Source organism: Mus musculus, chromosome 10, assembly GCF_000001635.26.
Source record: "Mus musculus strain C57BL/6J chromosome 10, GRCm38.p6 C57BL/6J".
Lineage (NCBI taxonomy): Eukaryota > Metazoa > Chordata > Mammalia > Rodentia > Muridae > Mus > Mus musculus.
Genome location: NC_000076.6, coordinates 7767525 through 7786045, shown reverse-complemented (window position 1 = coordinate 7786045; position 18521 = coordinate 7767525). Strand labels below are relative to the sequence as shown.

The 18521-nt window shown below is 45.2% G+C and overlaps 1 protein-coding gene across 3 annotated transcripts; it reads left to right on the top strand.

Moving 5' to 3' along the window:
* Positions 1–5095: 5095 nt before the first annotated feature.
* Ginm1 (glycoprotein integral membrane 1) lies at positions 5096–18099 on the top strand. Of its 3 annotated transcripts, none has more exons than NM_145418.4 (8): positions 5129–5285; positions 6684–6743; positions 8176–8272; positions 10677–10828; positions 11942–12098; positions 12618–12748; positions 15526–15689; positions 17461–18099. In NM_145418.4, the coding sequence occupies exons 1-8, from the start codon at positions 5172–5174 to the stop codon at positions 17567–17569; spliced, it is 984 nt and encodes a 327-aa protein (NP_663393.1). In that variant the 5' UTR covers positions 5129–5171; the 3' UTR covers positions 17570–18099. The 3 variants fall into 3 exon arrangements, with proteins under 3 accessions (XP_006512720.1, NP_663393.1, NP_001333679.1); NM_001346750.1 differs by having other exon boundaries at positions 12615–12748; XM_006512657.4 differs by lacking the exons at positions 15526–15689; positions 17461–18099 and having other exon boundaries at positions 5096–5285; positions 11942–12097; positions 12613–12697.
* Positions 18100–18521: the final 422 nt, after the last annotated feature.

The following is an 18521-nucleotide window of genomic DNA, read 5'->3' as shown; positions in this document are numbered from 1 at the left end:
TTGTTGACTGACAAAGACATTCTTTTTAAACCTTATTATTTTGAGAATGTAGGTCAGTGTGTGCCATGGCACATGTGTGTAGGTCAGTTGGTTTCTTCCACCTTTACATGGATTCCAGGTAGCAAACTCGGGTCATCAGGCTTGTAGGGCAGGCACCTTTGCCAGCTGAGCCGTCTTGCTGACCTTACACTAGTATTTCTATTGTTAACTATTTATACAAATGTGGCATGTCATCACTGGATCTAATAAAATTTATTTCTAGCCAGGCATGGTTGTACACACCTTTAATCTTAGTACTTGAGAGGCAGAGCTAGACCAGCCTGGTCTACATGGAGTTCCAGGCCAGCTAAAGCTACATAGTGAGACCCCATCTCAACAAACAAACAGAACAAACTAACAAAAAAAAAAACCAAATTTTTATTTTTAAACACATGGACAACACAGTTCCAGTAAAAGCAGTTTTTAAATTTCTTGGAAAGCTGAGCATGGTGGTGCAGCCTTTAATTTTAGCAGTCAGTAAGCAGAGGCAAGTGGATCTCTATGAGTTTAGGGCCAGCCTGGTCTACAGAGGGAGTTTCAGAACAGCCAGGGCTGTTTTACACACACACACACACACACACACACACACACACACACACACACACACACACACACACCATAGACACAAGAACAACAAAAATGTAGGAAAATGAGGTAAGATTTGGTTGCCATGACAAAGCACCATGACAAAGCAAGCTGGAGAGGAAAGGGTTTATTTGGCTTATGCCTTCCATCTATAGTTCATTACTGAAGGTAGTTAAGCCAGGGTGGGAACCTTGGAGGCAGGAGCTGATGCAGAGGCCTTGGAGAGGTGCTGCTTCCTGCTGTGCTTTCTCTCATGTGTGCATGCTCAGCCTGGTTTCTTATTTAAAAAAAAACCCAGGGCCACCAGCCCAGAGACGGCCCCTCCTACAATTGGCTCGACCTTCCCTATCAATCAGGAATTAAGAAAATGCCCAGGAGGCAGATGTATCCATATTTGGGTTCAAAGATTATTAATGATCAATTAGAGGTCTATTCTGTGTCTTACATACTTCACTTTCTAAGCTATTAGATGTTTCAAACTATTTTCTGCCTCAAATATCAGAATGCATCAATGTGCACATAGTCAAACTGGCTGGGTAGTAGGTAAATGGAACCCTTGGATGAGCTTTGTGCTCAAATAAATCCAGTTGACATGAGCTGACTCAAAATAAGATCAAAGTATGTACTGCACTAATACTGATGGGTTTATTATTCATAAGCAACTGCCAAGTTAATTCTTGATTTTGCATATGAACGTCAAAGTCAGGTGGATGAAACCATTTTCTTCTGAATAGAAAGTGAACAGAACCTTTTAACGAGGTATAGTCACAGTTGGGGGATTGTTAGCTCATCATAGTTGTGTAATTTTATTTTTTCAAATTATGGGATTCATGTGTGCATGTAATAAAATGGGACCCAAAGAAAGCAGTGCCATACAGATGATAAAGTTGGTCTTCATCAGCGTTAACTACTTAGCTTTTTTTTTTCCTTTGTCCAAAGAATAAGTGCCAAGGAGAATCTATTTGAGCTGGCTCCATGCTTTAAAGTTTGGCTGCTCCTTCCCGGAGCTCATGCCACGAGCAGAGACAGTGAAATAAAGAATGGACTGTCTGATACTAGGAAGAGCTCTCTTGCTAAACAAGCGGCCTTTTCTCCCTACCACCTTGTCACACACATGTACTTTGGGACCTTTTGCATATATTCTATATATTCCACACTCCATGCCTGTCTTTTTCTGAACTTGGATTATTTTTTTTATTTATTTATTTATTTATTTATTTGTGTGTGTGTGTGTGTGTGTGTGTGTGTGTGTGTGTGTGTGTGTGTTTGCATGTGTTAGTCAGAAGGCCTTACAACCTTTGGAACTAAAACTACAGGTGGTTGTGAGCCACCTACATTGGGCCCTCGGAACTGAATTCCAATCAGTTGTTAGAAGAGCAACAAGCACTCTTAACTGCTGAGCCATCTCTCTAGTTCTCTAGACTCATTTTTAATTCCAGAAGTTTATCACAGAGTGTAATAGCCAGTAGTTTTAGATGACCAGAGAAGTAAGTAGGCCTTCATTATAGAATCCACCAATAAGTTAGTACTGATGTACAGTACCTCATAGTGGTTGAGAACTTAGCTAAAAAGTGAACATTTTCTGGGCTGTGGTGGTACACACCTTTGATTCCAGCACTTGGGAGACAGAGGCATGTGGATGTCTGTGAGTTCAAAGCCAACCTGGTCTGTAGAGTGAATTCTAGAACAGCCAGGGCTACACAGAGAAACACTGTGAACATTTAACGAGTCCTTCTTAGGTTTGTTATGGCGAATCTCATCCTAGTCTCCTCTTTGCCCATGTTACCTCTGTCAAAAAGAATTCCAAGACACACAAATGTCGTGTACAGATATTGCAAGGTAAAGTGGGGCACTCTCAAGGTTGACAAGTGGACAAAGAACCACTGCAAAGGAAACACTCTCAAAGGGTGAGGGTGGATAAAGACCAGAGATAGCTTTCCTGAGGGATGGTTTTCCTGTACAGGTAATTGATAGGCCCATTTTGGTTAACTCAAGTTTTTTTTTTTTCTTTTCTTTTTTGAGACAAGGTTTCATGTAACCAACAATGACCTTGAGCTGATGGGAATTATATTCCTTATCACACCCAGGTTTTGGGTTTTGCTTTTATTTATTTACATGTGTGTGTGTGAGGTGTGTACACACTTGTACCACAGTGGGTATGTGGACATCAGAGGATAACTTGCAAAGAGTTGGTTCTCTCCTTCCATCATGTGGGCTTCCAAGGGCTAAAGTCAGGTTTTCAGGCTTGGCAGCAAGAGCCTTTATCAGCCGAACCATCTTGATGGGCCCACAGTCAATGCTGGGAATGAACCCAGGGCTCTGAAGCACTGTACCAAGGGAGAGGTGGATTCATTGCTAAGGATGGGGACAGTGATGTGGCTGTGCTTTACCAGAAAACCCCCAGCTAAACAGTAATATTCTAGACTGCTACAGTGTCTCCAGCAGAGCTCATGCATTTAGTAGTCACAGTTCAGCAATTTCATTTCCTGGATTTACCATCTGCTGATTATGAAGGAGGGGGGATCCATCCTTAATGACCTACTAATATCTGAGAGCTACCTAGCAGTTTACTGTACCCTAGAAGTAAGGCATATGGCAGAGGTAGTAGGAGAAAATGGCTTCAAAAGCTGAAAAAAAAAATCCTTTCTATGGCAAAGGTTTTATTTCAAAGAAAAACTAAATACATTTCTTTAAAAAAAAAGATTTATTTTATGTATATGAGCACACTGTAACTGTACAGATGGTTGTGAGCCACCATGTGGTTGTTGGGATTTGAACTCAGGACCTTTGGAAGAGCAGTTGGTGCTCTTAACCACTGAGCCATCTGACCAGCCCCCTAAATAAATTTCTTATTCTACCTAACAGGCCATACATACAACTACGTGTCAATCGGTATGCAATCCTGTATTAAGAAAACTCCTTCCCCGGGGGAGCTGTGAGCATCTACCCCTACTTCTAAGGTCTATGACAAACCAAAATATAATCCCACCAGCATTCGCCCAGGAAGTCCTTGGGTTTATTGGGCTTACTCATGTGAGGGGTTAGTAACAGAAGTGTGGGGACCCCAGGGCAATGGTGGGAAATCACCACGGCTGAGGGCTTCTCAGTAACCTCCTGGCTGGGGTCCGGTCTCCTACTCTTCCCCAGCCAATATGCTCCAGCCCCTCCCTGAAGTTCAGTGCGATTAGGACAGAATTGTTTTCCAGCTGGCCTCACGACCTGAGTTGGATCCCCGTAAGCCACATGGCAGAAGCGGAGAACTGGCCCCCGGATGTTGTCCTCTCACGTCCACATGACACCTTGCTCCACAATAAATACAAGCTAAAGGGTTAGAAAAAGGGTTTGGAAAGGCGGCTCAGCGGTTAAGGCCCCTTATTGCTCTTACAAAGGACTGGGGTTTGATTCTCAGCACCCACATGGTGGTTTACAACTCATTTACATAAAATTTTAAAAATTAACAGGTTAAAGAAAGGTCTACACCTTCATTTCATAGGTTAGGAAAGTAATGGAGCAGAATGTGGAGACATGTGAACCGGGCTTCATTTGGTGGCATTTTCTCTCGACGCCAAAAGTACAGTGGGACATTTAAGGTAAGGGCCAGGTCCTCAGCCCTGACCCATGACAAATTATCACTTTCCCAGCTCTAGTGCAATCTAATCGAATCAGATACTTGGGGCTGTACGGAGGCCCAGTACTTCATAAACTTTTTAAAGTCTCACCTGGCCGGGCAGTGGTGGCGCACGCCTTTAATCCCAGCACGTGGGAGGCAGAGGCAGGTGGATTTCTGAGTTCGAGGCCAGCCTGCTCTACAAAGTGAGTTCCAGGACAGCCAGGGCTATACAGAGAAACCCTGTCTCGAAAAACAAAAACAAAACAAACAAACAAAAGTCTCACCTGTAGCCAGAGGTGGCAATTTATGAGTCAGTAGGAATGGTGGTGTTTGCCTGTAATCTCAACACTCAGGAGGCAGAGGCAGGAGAATTGTCACAAGTTGAATGTCAGCTTGGTGTAGATAGAGGGTTCTGGAGCTGCATAGTGAGAGCCAGTGAAAAAGCGGGTACCTCTCCAAGTGCTAAATTTTTATTTATCATTCCTGACATTTTATAAGACACTAGTTGTTTCATTTTTTTGTAAGTATATCGACATATTGATACTAATGAAAAAGTACCATCAAGGTTGAGGTGAGAGGGTGGCACACTTCTGTAATTCCAGCAGGATCAGTAAGTAGTTCAAAGCTAGCCTAGGCTACTGTTTCGAGATCCTGTTTCGAAAGAGAAAACAAAATCACACTCCAAAAGTAAAGGCTTCGTAAAGAATTGCACTTGTTTGGAGAAAACCCCTTTCTCATCTCAAACTCCCGGAGGACGCTCACAAAGTTGGCTCCGCCCATAGACGTCAAAGGCCTGCGCAGCCCCAGCAGCTCGGTCGACCCGCCCCATTTGGGAGGGGTCGGTCCCGCCCCCCAGCCCCTCCCCTCCCCTAGGCCCCGCCCCGCCCCGGACCGCCACGCCCTCACCTCCCGCCGCGCCGGGCCGGTGTTGTCCAAGATGGAGGGCGGCCTGTCGGCGCCGCTGTCCGTCCGGTTGTTGCTGTTCATAGCGCTGCCAGCCGCGGGATGGCTGACCACCAACGCGCCCAGGCCGCCGTCCACAGCCCCGCAGGTAGGGCTGGGCGTCCGCAACAAGCCGCTCCTCTGCCTGGACCTCCGGGAGCCCGGGCGGGGTGACGCTGCCCCCTCCCGCAGGTGGACAGCCGAGAGTGCGGGGCTGGACCGGGTCTGGCCGCCGGGAGAGAAAGGGGGGGCTTTCCCGGATGCCGGGTGGGGTGGGTCCCCCGAAAGGGAACGCAAGGAAGGCGTGCAGGCGTCCTTGAAAGTGTGGTCAAGACTGCGGCCATCGAACTTGAGTTTCCTAGCGCCTCTCGAATCGGTTCGGATCCTGCCAGGTTTTGCTGTCGAAAATGCGTGATCGCTAGTGACTTCGGTCGTTTGTAATGGCTCCTTCCTGGGTTAGCGCCCGGTCCTGGGCCCTGAAGATGTTTGTGTTGCCCAATTAGCAATTTTCCAGGCCACCTGTGTCTGCTCGGCCGCGACCAGGAGGGAGTGCCTTTCTTGGTCTCGGGGCCACTCGGGCTAGCGACTGAGGGAGGCTGAAGGTCTATCGCTTCCCGGATGGGCTTTTTATTGGATGTGTGTTTGTGTGTGTGTGTGTGTGTGTGTGTGTGTGTGTGTGTGTGTGGTCGTGGGGGTGGGGTGGGTGGGAGGAGCAGTCCTTTCCTGCGTGATGGGTCGGAGATGAGTTTCTTCAACATCCCAGGGGAACGAGATTCAACCGCTCTAAGGTCACAAGTCTTTCAGATTCCTGGCTTACTGTGAGAACCCTGCCATTGCAAAATGCCAGCCCATGATTTACTCTTGTTGCCACATTGGCCTTCTTCAGTATAGTAGGAGAAAGTTTAGAGATTATAAAATTCGAGTTTTCCCCAAATGACAAGAAACTTATGTGGTAGGAACACACTAAAGACAGAAGTGACTGTCATGATAAATGTCACTTTTTATGTTTAAAACTTTACTTGTTGTGTATATGTGGTGTTGGATCGGGAACTTACACCAATGGAGGTCACAGGATAACCTTGTGGATTCAGTGTTTCCCATGGTCCTGTTTTGCAACAAGTGCTTTTATAACTCTTGAGCCATCTCCAGCTCTTTATTCTGCTTATAATGTTTTAGAATTATGCTAGAACTCTTCTTTTGAATACAGAAATCACAAAGCAGTAGCAACAACCTTGCAACTCTCAAGCACACTTGTATATGAAATTGTAGTTGAGCCGCAATTTCTTCTGGGTAAAATAGCAACTGTGCGGACAAGCACCCGGAAACCAAATAAATACTGGGTGATTGTAAAGTTATAGAGATATGGACTTATTTCCTCTCTTTTAGAATTTTGGAGATTCTTCATCATCTCTTCTGAATCCAAGAAATATTTGAACTTGCCCGCACAGTCAGTTTATTTTCAATATGTAAAGTGAGTATCTGTCCAACCTATACCTTTGTTTTGTAGAATGGCATCCAAATCAATGTAACTACCCTGAGCAAGAGTGGGGAAGAGTCTGAAGAACAGGTTTGTCTTCTTTTGATTATATTTTTACTATAATATTTAGCCAGAAAGTTTTACTGATTGTATTAGTCCATTTTCTGTTATTACATTGCAATGCCCAAGGCAGGCTACTACATATAAATACATGAAATCTATGCCAGGCTATATGAGGCTAGGCGTAGCACTTCATTCCTGTAATCCCAGCACTTTGGAGGCTGAGGCAGAAAGGGCTTACCTCAAATTAAAGTCAGCCTGTGCTTCTTAAGTAGCGAGACTGTCTTAAGAAACCCAAAACCAAGGACGGGAAGGATGGCTCAGTGGTTAAGAGCAGTGACTGCTCTTGTAGAAGATCCAGGTTGGATTCCCAACGTCCCCAAATGGCAGTTTATAACCATCTATAGCTGACCTAGACCAGCAGGTCATTCTCCAGTGACAGGCTGCTGAGGGGATGAGAAGATAAAGAAGATAGAAAAGTAGGGATCAGGGGGCTTGCATAAGCTATGTCTTATGTCAAGCAAGCTTACGATAGATATACAGTGTCTAGTGTGTAGTTTTATGGGAAAAATGGTACTGAGTCAGTAAAAGTCTGCTATACTGTGGGAATAAGTCAGCAGGAAGTGATTCAAGCAGTTCTACACAAGGGGGGAGGGTACTGGATATCTCAAGGGTGTCAGAGGATGGGGTTGGGACACACAACGTAGCCCCTTAGGGTGGGAAGTGTTGGGTTCTCAAAGATCAGAATCTGTAGCTGTCCCAAGGTCCTGGCTCCAGGCCATACTGACTCTGCCAAGCAGGCTCAAGGGTTAGAGACAGTTTAGAAGAATGTTTTTGCTATACATCAGGGCCTCAGGGAAAGCCTTAGATCAGCCTAGCCTTCAACATGTATCTTCACTTCCAGGGAAGCAGCACCCTGTTTTCCTCTTAGGCACTACACACACGGTGCACAGACACGCATGCAGGCAAAGCATCTATACAAATAAAATAAAAATATATAACTTATTAAAAAAACCAAATCAAACAAAACAAAAGCCCTAAATAAAACCAAAAGGGCTTTTGATGTTTTGCTTTTAGCTTAGTTATGGAGGCTCAAGGACATAGTGCTGGTGTTGGTTGTCTTTGGTCTTATGGCAAATGGTACCAGAGTGATAGGAGCTAACAGGAGGACAAATTTATTTTGCCAGATACCAGATAAGAGAGACTGGGATCCCACAGTGCCTTTGAAGACATTGTCCTAGGGATTAGACATCTACCACTAAGCTTTGTATCTTAGAGGGCTCCCTTCCCCCAAACATCACCACTTGGAGAGAGACCAAGCTTCCAACACATGGGTCTTTGAGGGGCAGAGCCAAACTATAACACCTGCTACACACATAGTTAGATGATGTATTTTTGATATGAAGAGTTTGTGGTCATTTATAAACCATTGAAATTAATGTATATGCTGCTTTATTTCAAGGTTGTTCTTAACATAACCTATGAGCGTGGACAGGTATATGTAAATGACTTACCTGTAAATAGTGGTGTAACCCGAATAAGCTGTCAGACTTTGATAGGTGAGTACTATTGAATTGTTTCCAACATTACTGTGTCTTTAATAATATTAAATTAGTTCTGATGTGAAGTGGGACCTTAAAGTGATACATTGTTTCTATAGTAGTAGCTAAGGCATTAAAACTCGTTGATTATTGAGATGCTGTGTACTTATTCCTTCTTGGGACTGGCCTTTAGTTACTGGTAGGTTAGAAGTGTAACTAGCATAGAAGTGGTAGATTAGCATAGGTGTGGGCTAGCCAGCTGGAGAACCCTAGTTCTCATTCATCCTGGTTGTAGAAGATAGATACTAATTGTATGTGCGGCTCCTCCTTTATTGTTCTTACTCATCTGTCAACAAAATGCTCTTCTTTTTAGACTCATTTCTTTTTATGTGTATGGTGTTTGGTCTGCATGCATAGCTGTGCCATATGTGTACTTGGTACCCAAGAAGGCCAGAGAGGATGTTGGATCCTCTGGAACGGGAGTGGTTGGCAGTTGTGAGCCACTGTGTGGGTTCTGAGGACTGATCCCAGGTCCTCTGCGAGAGCAGCAGGTGCTCTTTTAAAAAGCCCCTGCTTTTCTCTTTAAACCTCAAGGGTTTTGGTTATTTAAAGAATCGAATAGTGTTATGTTGGGCTGTATAATTTTATTTGAGTAACATAAAGGACATGGGAGATGTGACTCCTGCTCTGTGCCTCCTGAGAAGTCATGACTGGGCCTGTCTGGCACTGAGGTGGGGAGTTAAGCAGGGTTATTCGTTCATGCCTGGAAGCAAGCATCACTGAGAAAATTCTTTCAAAGCTGATGACTGCAGTGAGGAGGAAGTCAACATCGGTGGATTTTGCTGTTGTGAATTTATTCTGTGGCAGGGGTATGAGAGCACCTCTTTGTTGTATTTCTCTTGTGCCCCAGGCTGTGGGCTTAGACATGCTGACCAGGCTGGGAGGGACACTAGTAAGTAAATAGGACAAAAACACTTGATTTATTAAGCCAGTGACATGCAGATTTGTGTTTCCATAGTCCCAGCTCCTGGCTTGGCCTAGGTAGGAGAATCACTGGGTCTGGATAACTTAGTGAGGGAAGATGCCCGCCTCCTGCCCCAGCTCAGAGAGGTGCTGAAGACAGAGCTCCGTGGTAGATATTTGCCTGACAAGTGAACTGCCGGGCTCCATCCTCAGCAGCACAGTAAGCGCAACACAGCCACACAGACAATAAAAGAGGGGATGCTGAGGAGCCTGAGAACTCAGGGCTGACAGCGCTGGAGCCCAGAGGGCACTAATCACAATCACATCATGGCCACATGCCCCAAATTACTGTGAGCATGCTATGGCTAGAGCCTGAGGAAAAGCTGAGTGAGGTGACTGACAATACTAAGTAGCTAATGAATTGGTATCCAGTGTTCTAGATCAAAGGAACAGCCCTTTAACGGCTCACAATGAGCTTAAGCCCCGAGGTGTGCATTTAGGAACGTGTATTTGTATTCTTTTTGACAAGTAGTCCTCATATTTGGGAGACAACAACTAAATGTTCATGTTGTAGCAAATTGATCAGTGTGTACCTCTTTACAAGTGTTTTAAAGGTTTGTCTGTGCAGGTGCCCACAGAGGTTAGAAGGGAGCATTTGATCCTATTACAGCTATTTGTAAGATGTCTGCTGTGTATGCTGGGTTCTGAACTCAGGTCCTCTGATAGGCTAGTAAGCTCTCATAATGGATGGACCATCTCTCTAGTCTCTTAATTTGCTGTTTGGAGAAAGTCTTATTATGCAGCCCTGGCTGGCCACATGCTGCCTCAGCTGCCCAAGTGCTGGGATTAGAGGTGTGTACCTCTATTCCTGGCTGCTTTCTCGTTTAAAATGTTTTCTTTATCTTTGAGAATTCCATACATGTATACAATGAAATATGTTCAGATCTTTTCCCATCACCATTACAGAGGACTAGACCTCTCTCCCTTTCCCCATTCCTGATCTGTCCAGCTATAAAAAGCCACTTACTAGGTGCAGAGAGTGAAGGAAAGAAGTAAAAAGTAAAGGCTTGCATGTGTGCCCTCCTCTGACTGCTGGCTTTGTGAGTGTGAGACTGGCTCCCTGGAGCGGAGCTTGCTGTCCACGTGCACTGTGTTGCTCCTCACTGGCAAACACTGAAACCCTAGCAGAGGAGCAGCCACTGCAACGTGGCACATTCCGACTGCAGACCAGCAAGCGTTTCTTTATCCAGTGGCTAGATGCCACTGGAAGGACTTGCCAGCTCATCTCTGCTTTTATAAATCTGAGACTGGTAAGGTCAAGGACAGAGGAAGCCAGTAAAACACGTTTGCTGCGGTCGTGTTCCAAGTCCATGTCATAGAAATCATCAAATACCATAACTGCTATAATGGCAATTTTTGTACAAAATCTCACTACTTTTGTTTTTTGTTTGTTTAATAGTGAAGAGTGAAAATCTGGAAAAATTGGAGGAGAAACACTATTTTGGAATTGTCACTGTGAGGATCTTAGTTCTCGAGAGGCCTGTGACGTACAGTGCCAGCTCCCAGCTGATTGTCATCCAAGGAGAGGTTGTGGAGATTGACGGGAGACAAGTAAGACACTGTGCTTGCTAACTAGACATTCAATTTCTGTTGTGTGTGTAAATGTTGGTGCTTTTGTTTCTGGAACGATTAGCAGGAAGGTACCTGTCTTACTTTCCTGTTGCTGTGAAGGGACACCAAGACCAGTACAACTTATCGAAGAAAACATTTCTTTGATTGGCTTATTGTTTCAGAGGGCTAGTCCTTTATCATCATGGTGGGACACATGGCAGTAAGCAGGCAGATATGGAGCCCAGAGAAGGAGCTAAGAGCTACATCTTGATCTACAAGCAGAGAGAGACTATGCCTCTGAGCTCACCCCCAGTGACAAGGCCATGCCTCCTAATCCTTTCCAAATAGTCCCACTAACTGGGGACCAATAATTCAAACAGCCTGTGGGGACCATTCTCTTTCAAACCATCACAATACCCTAGAACTGTCTCATCACGTAGCAAATCTGACATTCGTACTCCTTTTTGTCTTCTGAAATGTGCCAAGCATCTGCAGACAGAAAGAGAAGGCACTTGGTGGTGTTGGTAGTTCTGTTGCCATCTCTTCAGCGCTGTGTGAATGAAGTGAAGCTGCAGCTGAAGCTGTAAATACCACACAGTAGGGCACAGTAGGGCACAGTAGGGCACAGTATGACACAGCAGGGCACAGCAGGACACAGCAGGACACAGCAGGGCACAGCAGGGCACAGCAGGGCACAGCGGGGCACAGCGGGACACAGTAGGGCACAGCAGGGCACAGCAGGACACAGCAGGGCACAGCAGGACACAGTAGGGCACAGCAGGGCACAGCAGGGCACAGCAGGGCACAGCAGGACACAGCAGGACATAGTAGGACACAGCAGGACACAGCAGGACACAGCAGGGCACAGCAGGACACAGTAGGGCACAGTAGGACACAGTAGGGCACACAGCAAGGCACACAGTAGGACACAGCAGGACACAGCAGGACACAATAGGACACAGTAGGGCACACAGTAGGGCACACAGTAGGGCACAGCAGGACTGGGAAGGAGGAGAAGGATGAATTTCTTAGTTATGAAGTAAAGGAGGAAAGTGCACTTTTAAACTCTAGGGCATTATTTAAAGTAAATAGTACTTATGTTTTCTTTTATAGGCTCAACAAAAGAATGTTACTGAAATTGACATTTTAGTTAAGAACCAGAGAGTACTCAGATATTCAAGCTATTTCCTTCCTTTGGAAGAAAGCATGCTTTATTCTATTTCTCAAGACAGTGACATTTTATTCACGCTTCCTGACTTTTCCAAAAAAGGTATTTAAAAAAAATTATTTAAAATGTTAATAAAATTAGTTTGCTTTATATACTTAAAAATGTGTGTGTGTGTATGTGTATATGGATACGTGTGTGTGTGTGTATGTGTATATGGATACGTGTGTGTGTGTGTATGTGTATATGGATACGTGGATACCCCAAGAAGCCAGAACAGAATCAGACCCTAGAGCTGGAGTTCCAGCATGGCTGCTGAGAGCTGAACTTCTTGACTTTGTGCTCCTGTTTCCCGAGTCTAGGGTTATAGGAGTGAGCCACCATGCCTGGCAGAACTGAAAATGTAGCTTTTCTGTGTGACAAAACAGTAACTTTTGTAGCCCCTTATAGTGGTCTGAGTTCTTTCTTCCTGGTACTAACTCAGTAAATAAAATTCTTATTCTGTCACAGCGAAATGCATGTTAGTGCCCTAATCACAGATATTACTGCTGTGCTCTGGAAGGGCTTGTAGCAGAGGCCAGCTGCCACCGCAGTTTGGTTAACTTTCTTCTCCCTCTTCAGTAGGAACTGTTAGCTCACTGCAGACCACCAGCCACTACCTCATGGGGAATGTGGAAACCACTGTGGATGGAAATGCTTTACCTGGCAAGTTGCCTGAGACTCCTCTTAGAGCAGAGCCTCCATCTTCATACAAGGTAAGTCAAACACTTGGTGGTATCTTTTCGCAGTGCTGTCAGAGGCAGTTATGGTTATAGCGAAGATAAATGTGTCCTTTAGAATGAAGTAGAAAACATAAAGACCAAACAGCTAATCACGTTTAATGATGGATGTGTTTGGTTTTGAGGTTGTTATTAAAGACTGTAGCCTAGGCTGAACTCCTAGCAAAACCTCCTGTCTTTATCTCCTGAGTGTTGGTACTGTCGATGGGAGTCACCATGCTTGGCTCACTTGGGGTTTGTTTTTGAAACATTTATTTATTCTGTGTGTATGCACATAGGCATGTGTGTGCTGTGCATGTCACAGGGACAACTGTCAGGACTTTGCTCCCTCCTTTACCTGTTTATCCCAGGAGCCACACTCAGGTCATGAGGCTTGAGCACAAGTTTCTCACTGAGCTATCTCACTGGCTAGTATCTTTTTTTTGTTGTTTTGTTTTTTTGAGACAGGGTTTCTCTGTGTAGCCCTGGCTGTCCTGGAACTCACTTTGTAGACCAGGCTGGCCTCAAACTCAGAAATCCGCTTGCCTCTGCCTCCCAAGTGCTGGGATTAAGGTGTGCGCCACCACCGCCCGGCTATTATCTTAATCCTATTGTGGTATTCATGGTGTTCCTGTCTCCCTCTGGAAGCTTTACCTAATGATAGTGTCAGGTTATGATTAGCACAGCCATGGACTTCATTAGTTGGGAATCTCCAGTTCCAAAGTTCATTCTCTCATTTCCCGCTTGTTTAATCATTTAGCCTTCACCTTGTGTATGCACAGGTGCAGTGTGCCCTCAAGTTCCCACACAGTGATTGAGTGCTGCTAAAATGATACATTTGGAGTCATGCTGTTTAGGATTAAAATGTGATCTGCCATTTACTAGTTATGTATCCTTGGCTCAATTCTTAACCTCTTTAACTTCTCTCTTAGGTTAACCTGTGCTTACTCTACCATGTACTGTAAAATATTTCATCAAGGTGTCATTAGGAATGATGGCTGTTCCATGTGACGCTACATCAATACCTACCAAGAACATTTATATCACACGTGACATTTACAGCTATAGTTCAGGGAGTGTCCTAGTATGTCTGCCCCTGAATGGGTAAGGTCTATGCAGTAGTCCCCACTGAAGGTCAAAACTCTTGATTGGGGTTGCTGGATTCTAGGCTAGTGGGGCAGTGTGCACCATGACATCCCGCAATAGGTCAACCTCAAACGGACTATCTTCCTAGTCCAGCCCACCAGTGCCCATGCATGTATTTACCAGTGGATCACCCCATTCTAAAAGCTGTGGGGCTTGTTTCTTCCCTTCCTTGTCCTTTACCTGTAACAGTGGACAGGCCTGTTTACTAGTCAGCATTAACATTCCCTTGATATATGTGTGTGTATGTGCGCGCGCGCGCACGCACACCTGCCTGCCTGTGTTTCGGGAAGATACATTTTAAAATTGTAAAAGTTTATTTAGGTGCATTTTAAAATACAGTTTTGTTATCATGTTACATATGCCCCACCCATCACTGTAGAATGAGGGCAAAGCACTCATTTCTGAGCTATTTACCTTAGTCCAAACCATGCTTTTTCTTCTTCCTTCTCTCTCTCTCTCTCTCTCTCTCTCTCTGTCCCTCCCTCCCTCCCTCCTTCTTTCTCTTCCTCTCTCCTTCTCTCCTTCTTTCTTTTCTTGAGTTACTTTTGACACACATATAACCACTGTTATAATCAAGACACAGGTTGTTTCTGTCAACCCAAAGCCAAAACATTAAGAAATTTGGCTAGGCATCTTAGTAAAATAACCCACAGAAACATTTCACAAGAGGCCAGGCATAGTGATGTATGCCTTTAGCCCCAGCACTTGGGAGATGAGGCAGGTGACTCTATATGAGCCCAGTCTGATGGGGGGCAAGTGGAGTGTGCCACCAGATAGAAGAACTGGTAAGGTTGAGCAGGCTCAGACCCCAGGGAACTCTCAGAATTGAGAACGGCAGGAGTAAAGCCAACTCCCTACCAAACTACCTGATCTGCAACATGTAACCATGACACCCCACTAAGAGGTCCATAGCAGTCAGTCATGTAGCATAAAAACCTGGACTTCTCCATGCTAATGAGGTGTCTTGATAGGTCCCCAGTCTTCAGCCAATGAGCTTCCCTTCCTGGGCATTCCTTCGCACAAAAGGTATTCAATCCCTGGTTTACCCTGAGTAAGGTGTGTGTTTTCACATTCGCCATCAAACAAAACAATTTAGACAAGCAAGAACCACCCCCTTCTTCAGGGATCACCATGGGCCTTTCTCATAAAGAGCCATGCCTAAGTCTCCTGGAGAAGGTCTCTCTCTTGGCCCCTTCTGACTCTCAGCACTCACTGGGAACCAAACTGGTTTCCGTCCCCATCAGAGGCTCAGCTTTCCCCTTCCCTCCAAGTAAATGTCCAGAAGGGAAGCGCACACCCACGGGGCCCCCATTCCCAACTCTCAGCTGTACCCAGCAGTGCCTGGGTACACAGGAGACTGGGAACCACAGCAGTTGTCCTAGACCCTGTGTTTCTCACCCAAGAAAACACAGACCAAGGACCCTCATTTCGGACTGTTGTAGGGGGTAGCACAACAGACTGTGTTCCGCTCACCCCCAAGCCCCTTGAGCATGCTAGCCATTTCCCAGTGGCAAGGCAGCACGCAGCTCCACAGAGAGCCCCCCCCCCCGCCCCCCATCTAAAAAGAAAACAGAAATTTAAGTTTTAGTTCGTGGAACAGGCCTTTCTAATCAAAAGCCACTTCGTAGGTAATGTGCCAGTGGATGGAGAAGCTGAGAAAAGCGCTCTGTAGGTTCTGGAGCAGTGTGGTCCCTGTGCTCTTCATGTTTCTGGACGTCATGGTGGTTGGAGTTCTGGGAGCAGCAGGAGTCATAGCAGTGTTAAAGCTGCTCTTCCCAGTGTGTGAGAACAAGTAAGTATCAGAGTTTCGAGCCATCATTGATCTTAACTATTAAAAAGGAGGTGGCTTTACTATATGCTATGGTAGAAAGTATTGTATAGTACAAAATATAGTGCTAGGGTCAGACAGTGAGAGAAAAAAAATAACTTTTTCTAGCCCATTTTCTAATTTTAGTGGAATTAAAATATATTTATGTACTACTTGAGATCACTGTACTTTCAGAGATGCAACCATGAACAGAGATTTGCTGGATCTCCTAAGAGCAGAGAATGAACAGAAAACCTAGGAAGTCCTGTGTGATTGGAGCCAGTGAGACCCACACCAACTAGTCTCAACTCCAGAGTATCAGTTTAGTTGATGCCAGAAGACCAGTGCGGCCTTCCCCTCAGCACCACGGGGAAGACAGGGACAGGGTCTCATGTGGCCAGACTGCCTCTGAACTTGTCCATGTAGCTGAGGATGGCTTGGACTTCTGATTCTCCTCCTCCTCCTCTGAAGTGCTGGTATTATAGGTGTAAGCCAGCAAGCCTGGCTAGACCCTGAGTGTTCTTGATTTCATTTGATACTTGTAGCCATTGGCAAACAGGCTTGTTGATTCCATTCCACTCTTAATTACTCTGACTCTCAGCTTTCACATCATAGGTCATGAAGTTCATTGCTGAATGGCTAAGAAAGAGTTAAAGTGGCCACAGAATTCTAAGGGCAAGAGGCAGAGAGCCTGTATAGTCACTGCCCACTGTTAGATTTCAGTACAGTCCATTAAGTGTTCAGACACTGGCTGCGCTGGCAATATCAGTGCTGGCCCTAGACTCAAGGGGCCTGAGAATGGCGGTTCCATTAGGTCTGGTCGGGCAGGAACAGGGTTAGGAGCATCGTTACCTGTTAATCCTGACGGCCTGAAGACTGCTTAGTTTGTGGTGCTGCCATCCAGTCTTAGGTACCTGCTTGCTCTCTTGTTCAGTTTGGGTGTTTTTAGATGGGCTGGCTCTGGATTCATGAATGACCCTCTAGCCTGTGCCTCCTGAGTTGCGTGTTGAGATTCTAGGTGTGAGCCACCACAGCTGGCTTATACATGACGCAGGGGAGGGGCCTGCATCATCCGTGGATCTGGGTGCTTGGTAACCACTGGCTTGCTTTCTCTACTATGTTTTAAGCCCATTTGCTAGGTTAGAAGGTAGTAAACTTACTTAATTCAGTCCTCAGCCTTTGTACCATGGCCTGTGTTCAACAGCTGATGGGGACTGTGTTGTCAGAGCAAGAGGGAGAGCCACTGTGTCAGCGTTTGGCACCCAAGATGAAGCAAGTTGCTGCATTGAATAATAAAGTGGACTCTCAGAGCAGGATGCAACTTGAAAACTGCTGCTGTTACGCCATACAGAGTAACAGCGCAGCACATAGCCGACCACATATACAGTCAGCTGGCTTGGTTTGAAACTGACCTCAGGTGCTGTTTTAATGGGAGAAATCTGGAAAGGGTAACATAGGATCTTGGGTTCAAGATGAAACCCATTGTGTGGTCAGGGCTGTGTCTGTGGACAGAGTCTGGAAAGCTGCCTGAGCTTTGCTTCCACCGACCTACACCAGTCCAGGGCAACACCAGCTCTTGCCTTGAAGACTTATGTTTCCTTCATGTAGGACCAGGCAGTGGTCTGCTCCCTTCTAGTCATTCAGTGTGTTTACTCATGAGCAGGAAGGAGAACAGTAGCCTGAAGGAGCATTGTTATATAGCAGCCTAGTCGGGAGATGTGTGATGCTGGCAGTAATGACTTATCTTGCATTTCAGAGGAATTCTTCAGGTGGATAAAATGAATGGGATCTCGGTACCTATCATCTTATACCCAGACGGCTCTGAGAAAACAGCACAAAAACTTACAGATAAAACAGATATTTAAAGCACCATCTCCAATCATGGACTCTATTGCCCCCAGACTTGCCATTTGAATACCATTTTATTTAAATCATTCAACTTAAACAAAGAAATTGCCAAATTCCCAAGACCTTTACAGTTGGCCCTTTCAGTGTGAGGCTCCGTGCACAGGCTGGCTGTTCAGAAGATGAATCACTAAGGAAAGTTTAAATGGAAAGATGACTGAGAAATAACCAGACTGAAAGGGAAGCAAGACAAAGCCAAGTGCCAAGACCTCCCAGGTGCCTTTGCTGCAGAAACTGTATCTATTTGATTACTATTGTAAGATTTTATAAGAAGCACTTTATGAAATTCTAATTTAAAAGCTGGAGAACTTAACATTTATTTTTTTTTTTACTCAGTACAATGTGCCTTTATATCACATACATGACACAGTATAAAAATCACTGAAGTGTATCATGATTTGTATCTGTACCAAAACCCCTTACCTTGAATGCACCAGGATTTATAATAGTGACATGGTCTCACTGTAAAATAAACTTTTTTAAAAAAGAATTGCTTTATTTTTAATTTTTGCTTGGAGGAGAGAGTTTGTGCACATGAGTAAAAATGCTTGTTGAGGCCTAAGAAGGCACTGGCTCTCCTGCAGCTGGAGCTGTCTGCCTTGGGTACTGAGAACCACACTCAAGTGGTGTGTAAGAGCAGGAAGAATTCAAACACTGAGCTATCGCTCCAGCCCCCACTGAACAGGATAGAAGTTGGAGGATGGTTTGGGGCACTGTGCATTCAGACATCTGGTTGTGGTCCAAGGTTCAAACACGATGGCATGATCAACTATCTCTGGTCTCTTATGTAAAAATTGCTGCCCATCACCCCTGATTGGTTAACAAAAAAACTGATCAGCCAGTTAGGTGGGCAGAAGAGAATAGGGTGGGACTAATGATTCCGGGGGCAGGGGGTGTCCCAGAGAGACCAAA

Excerpts from the sequence above, each read along its gene's own strand:
- Ginm1 (NM_001346750.1), top strand. The coding sequence starts at position 5,172 with ATGGAGGGCGGCCTGTCGGCGCCGCTGTCCGTCCGGTTGTTGCTGTTC. Across the intron at positions 8,273-10,676 it reads AAGCTGTCAGACTTTGATAG|TGAAGAGTGAAAATCTGGAA; the intron begins GTGAGTACTATT and ends TTTGTTTAATAG. Across the intron at positions 15,690-17,460 it reads TTCCCAGTGTGTGAGAACAA|AGGAATTCTTCAGGTGGATA; the intron begins GTAAGTATCAGA and ends CTTGCATTTCAG.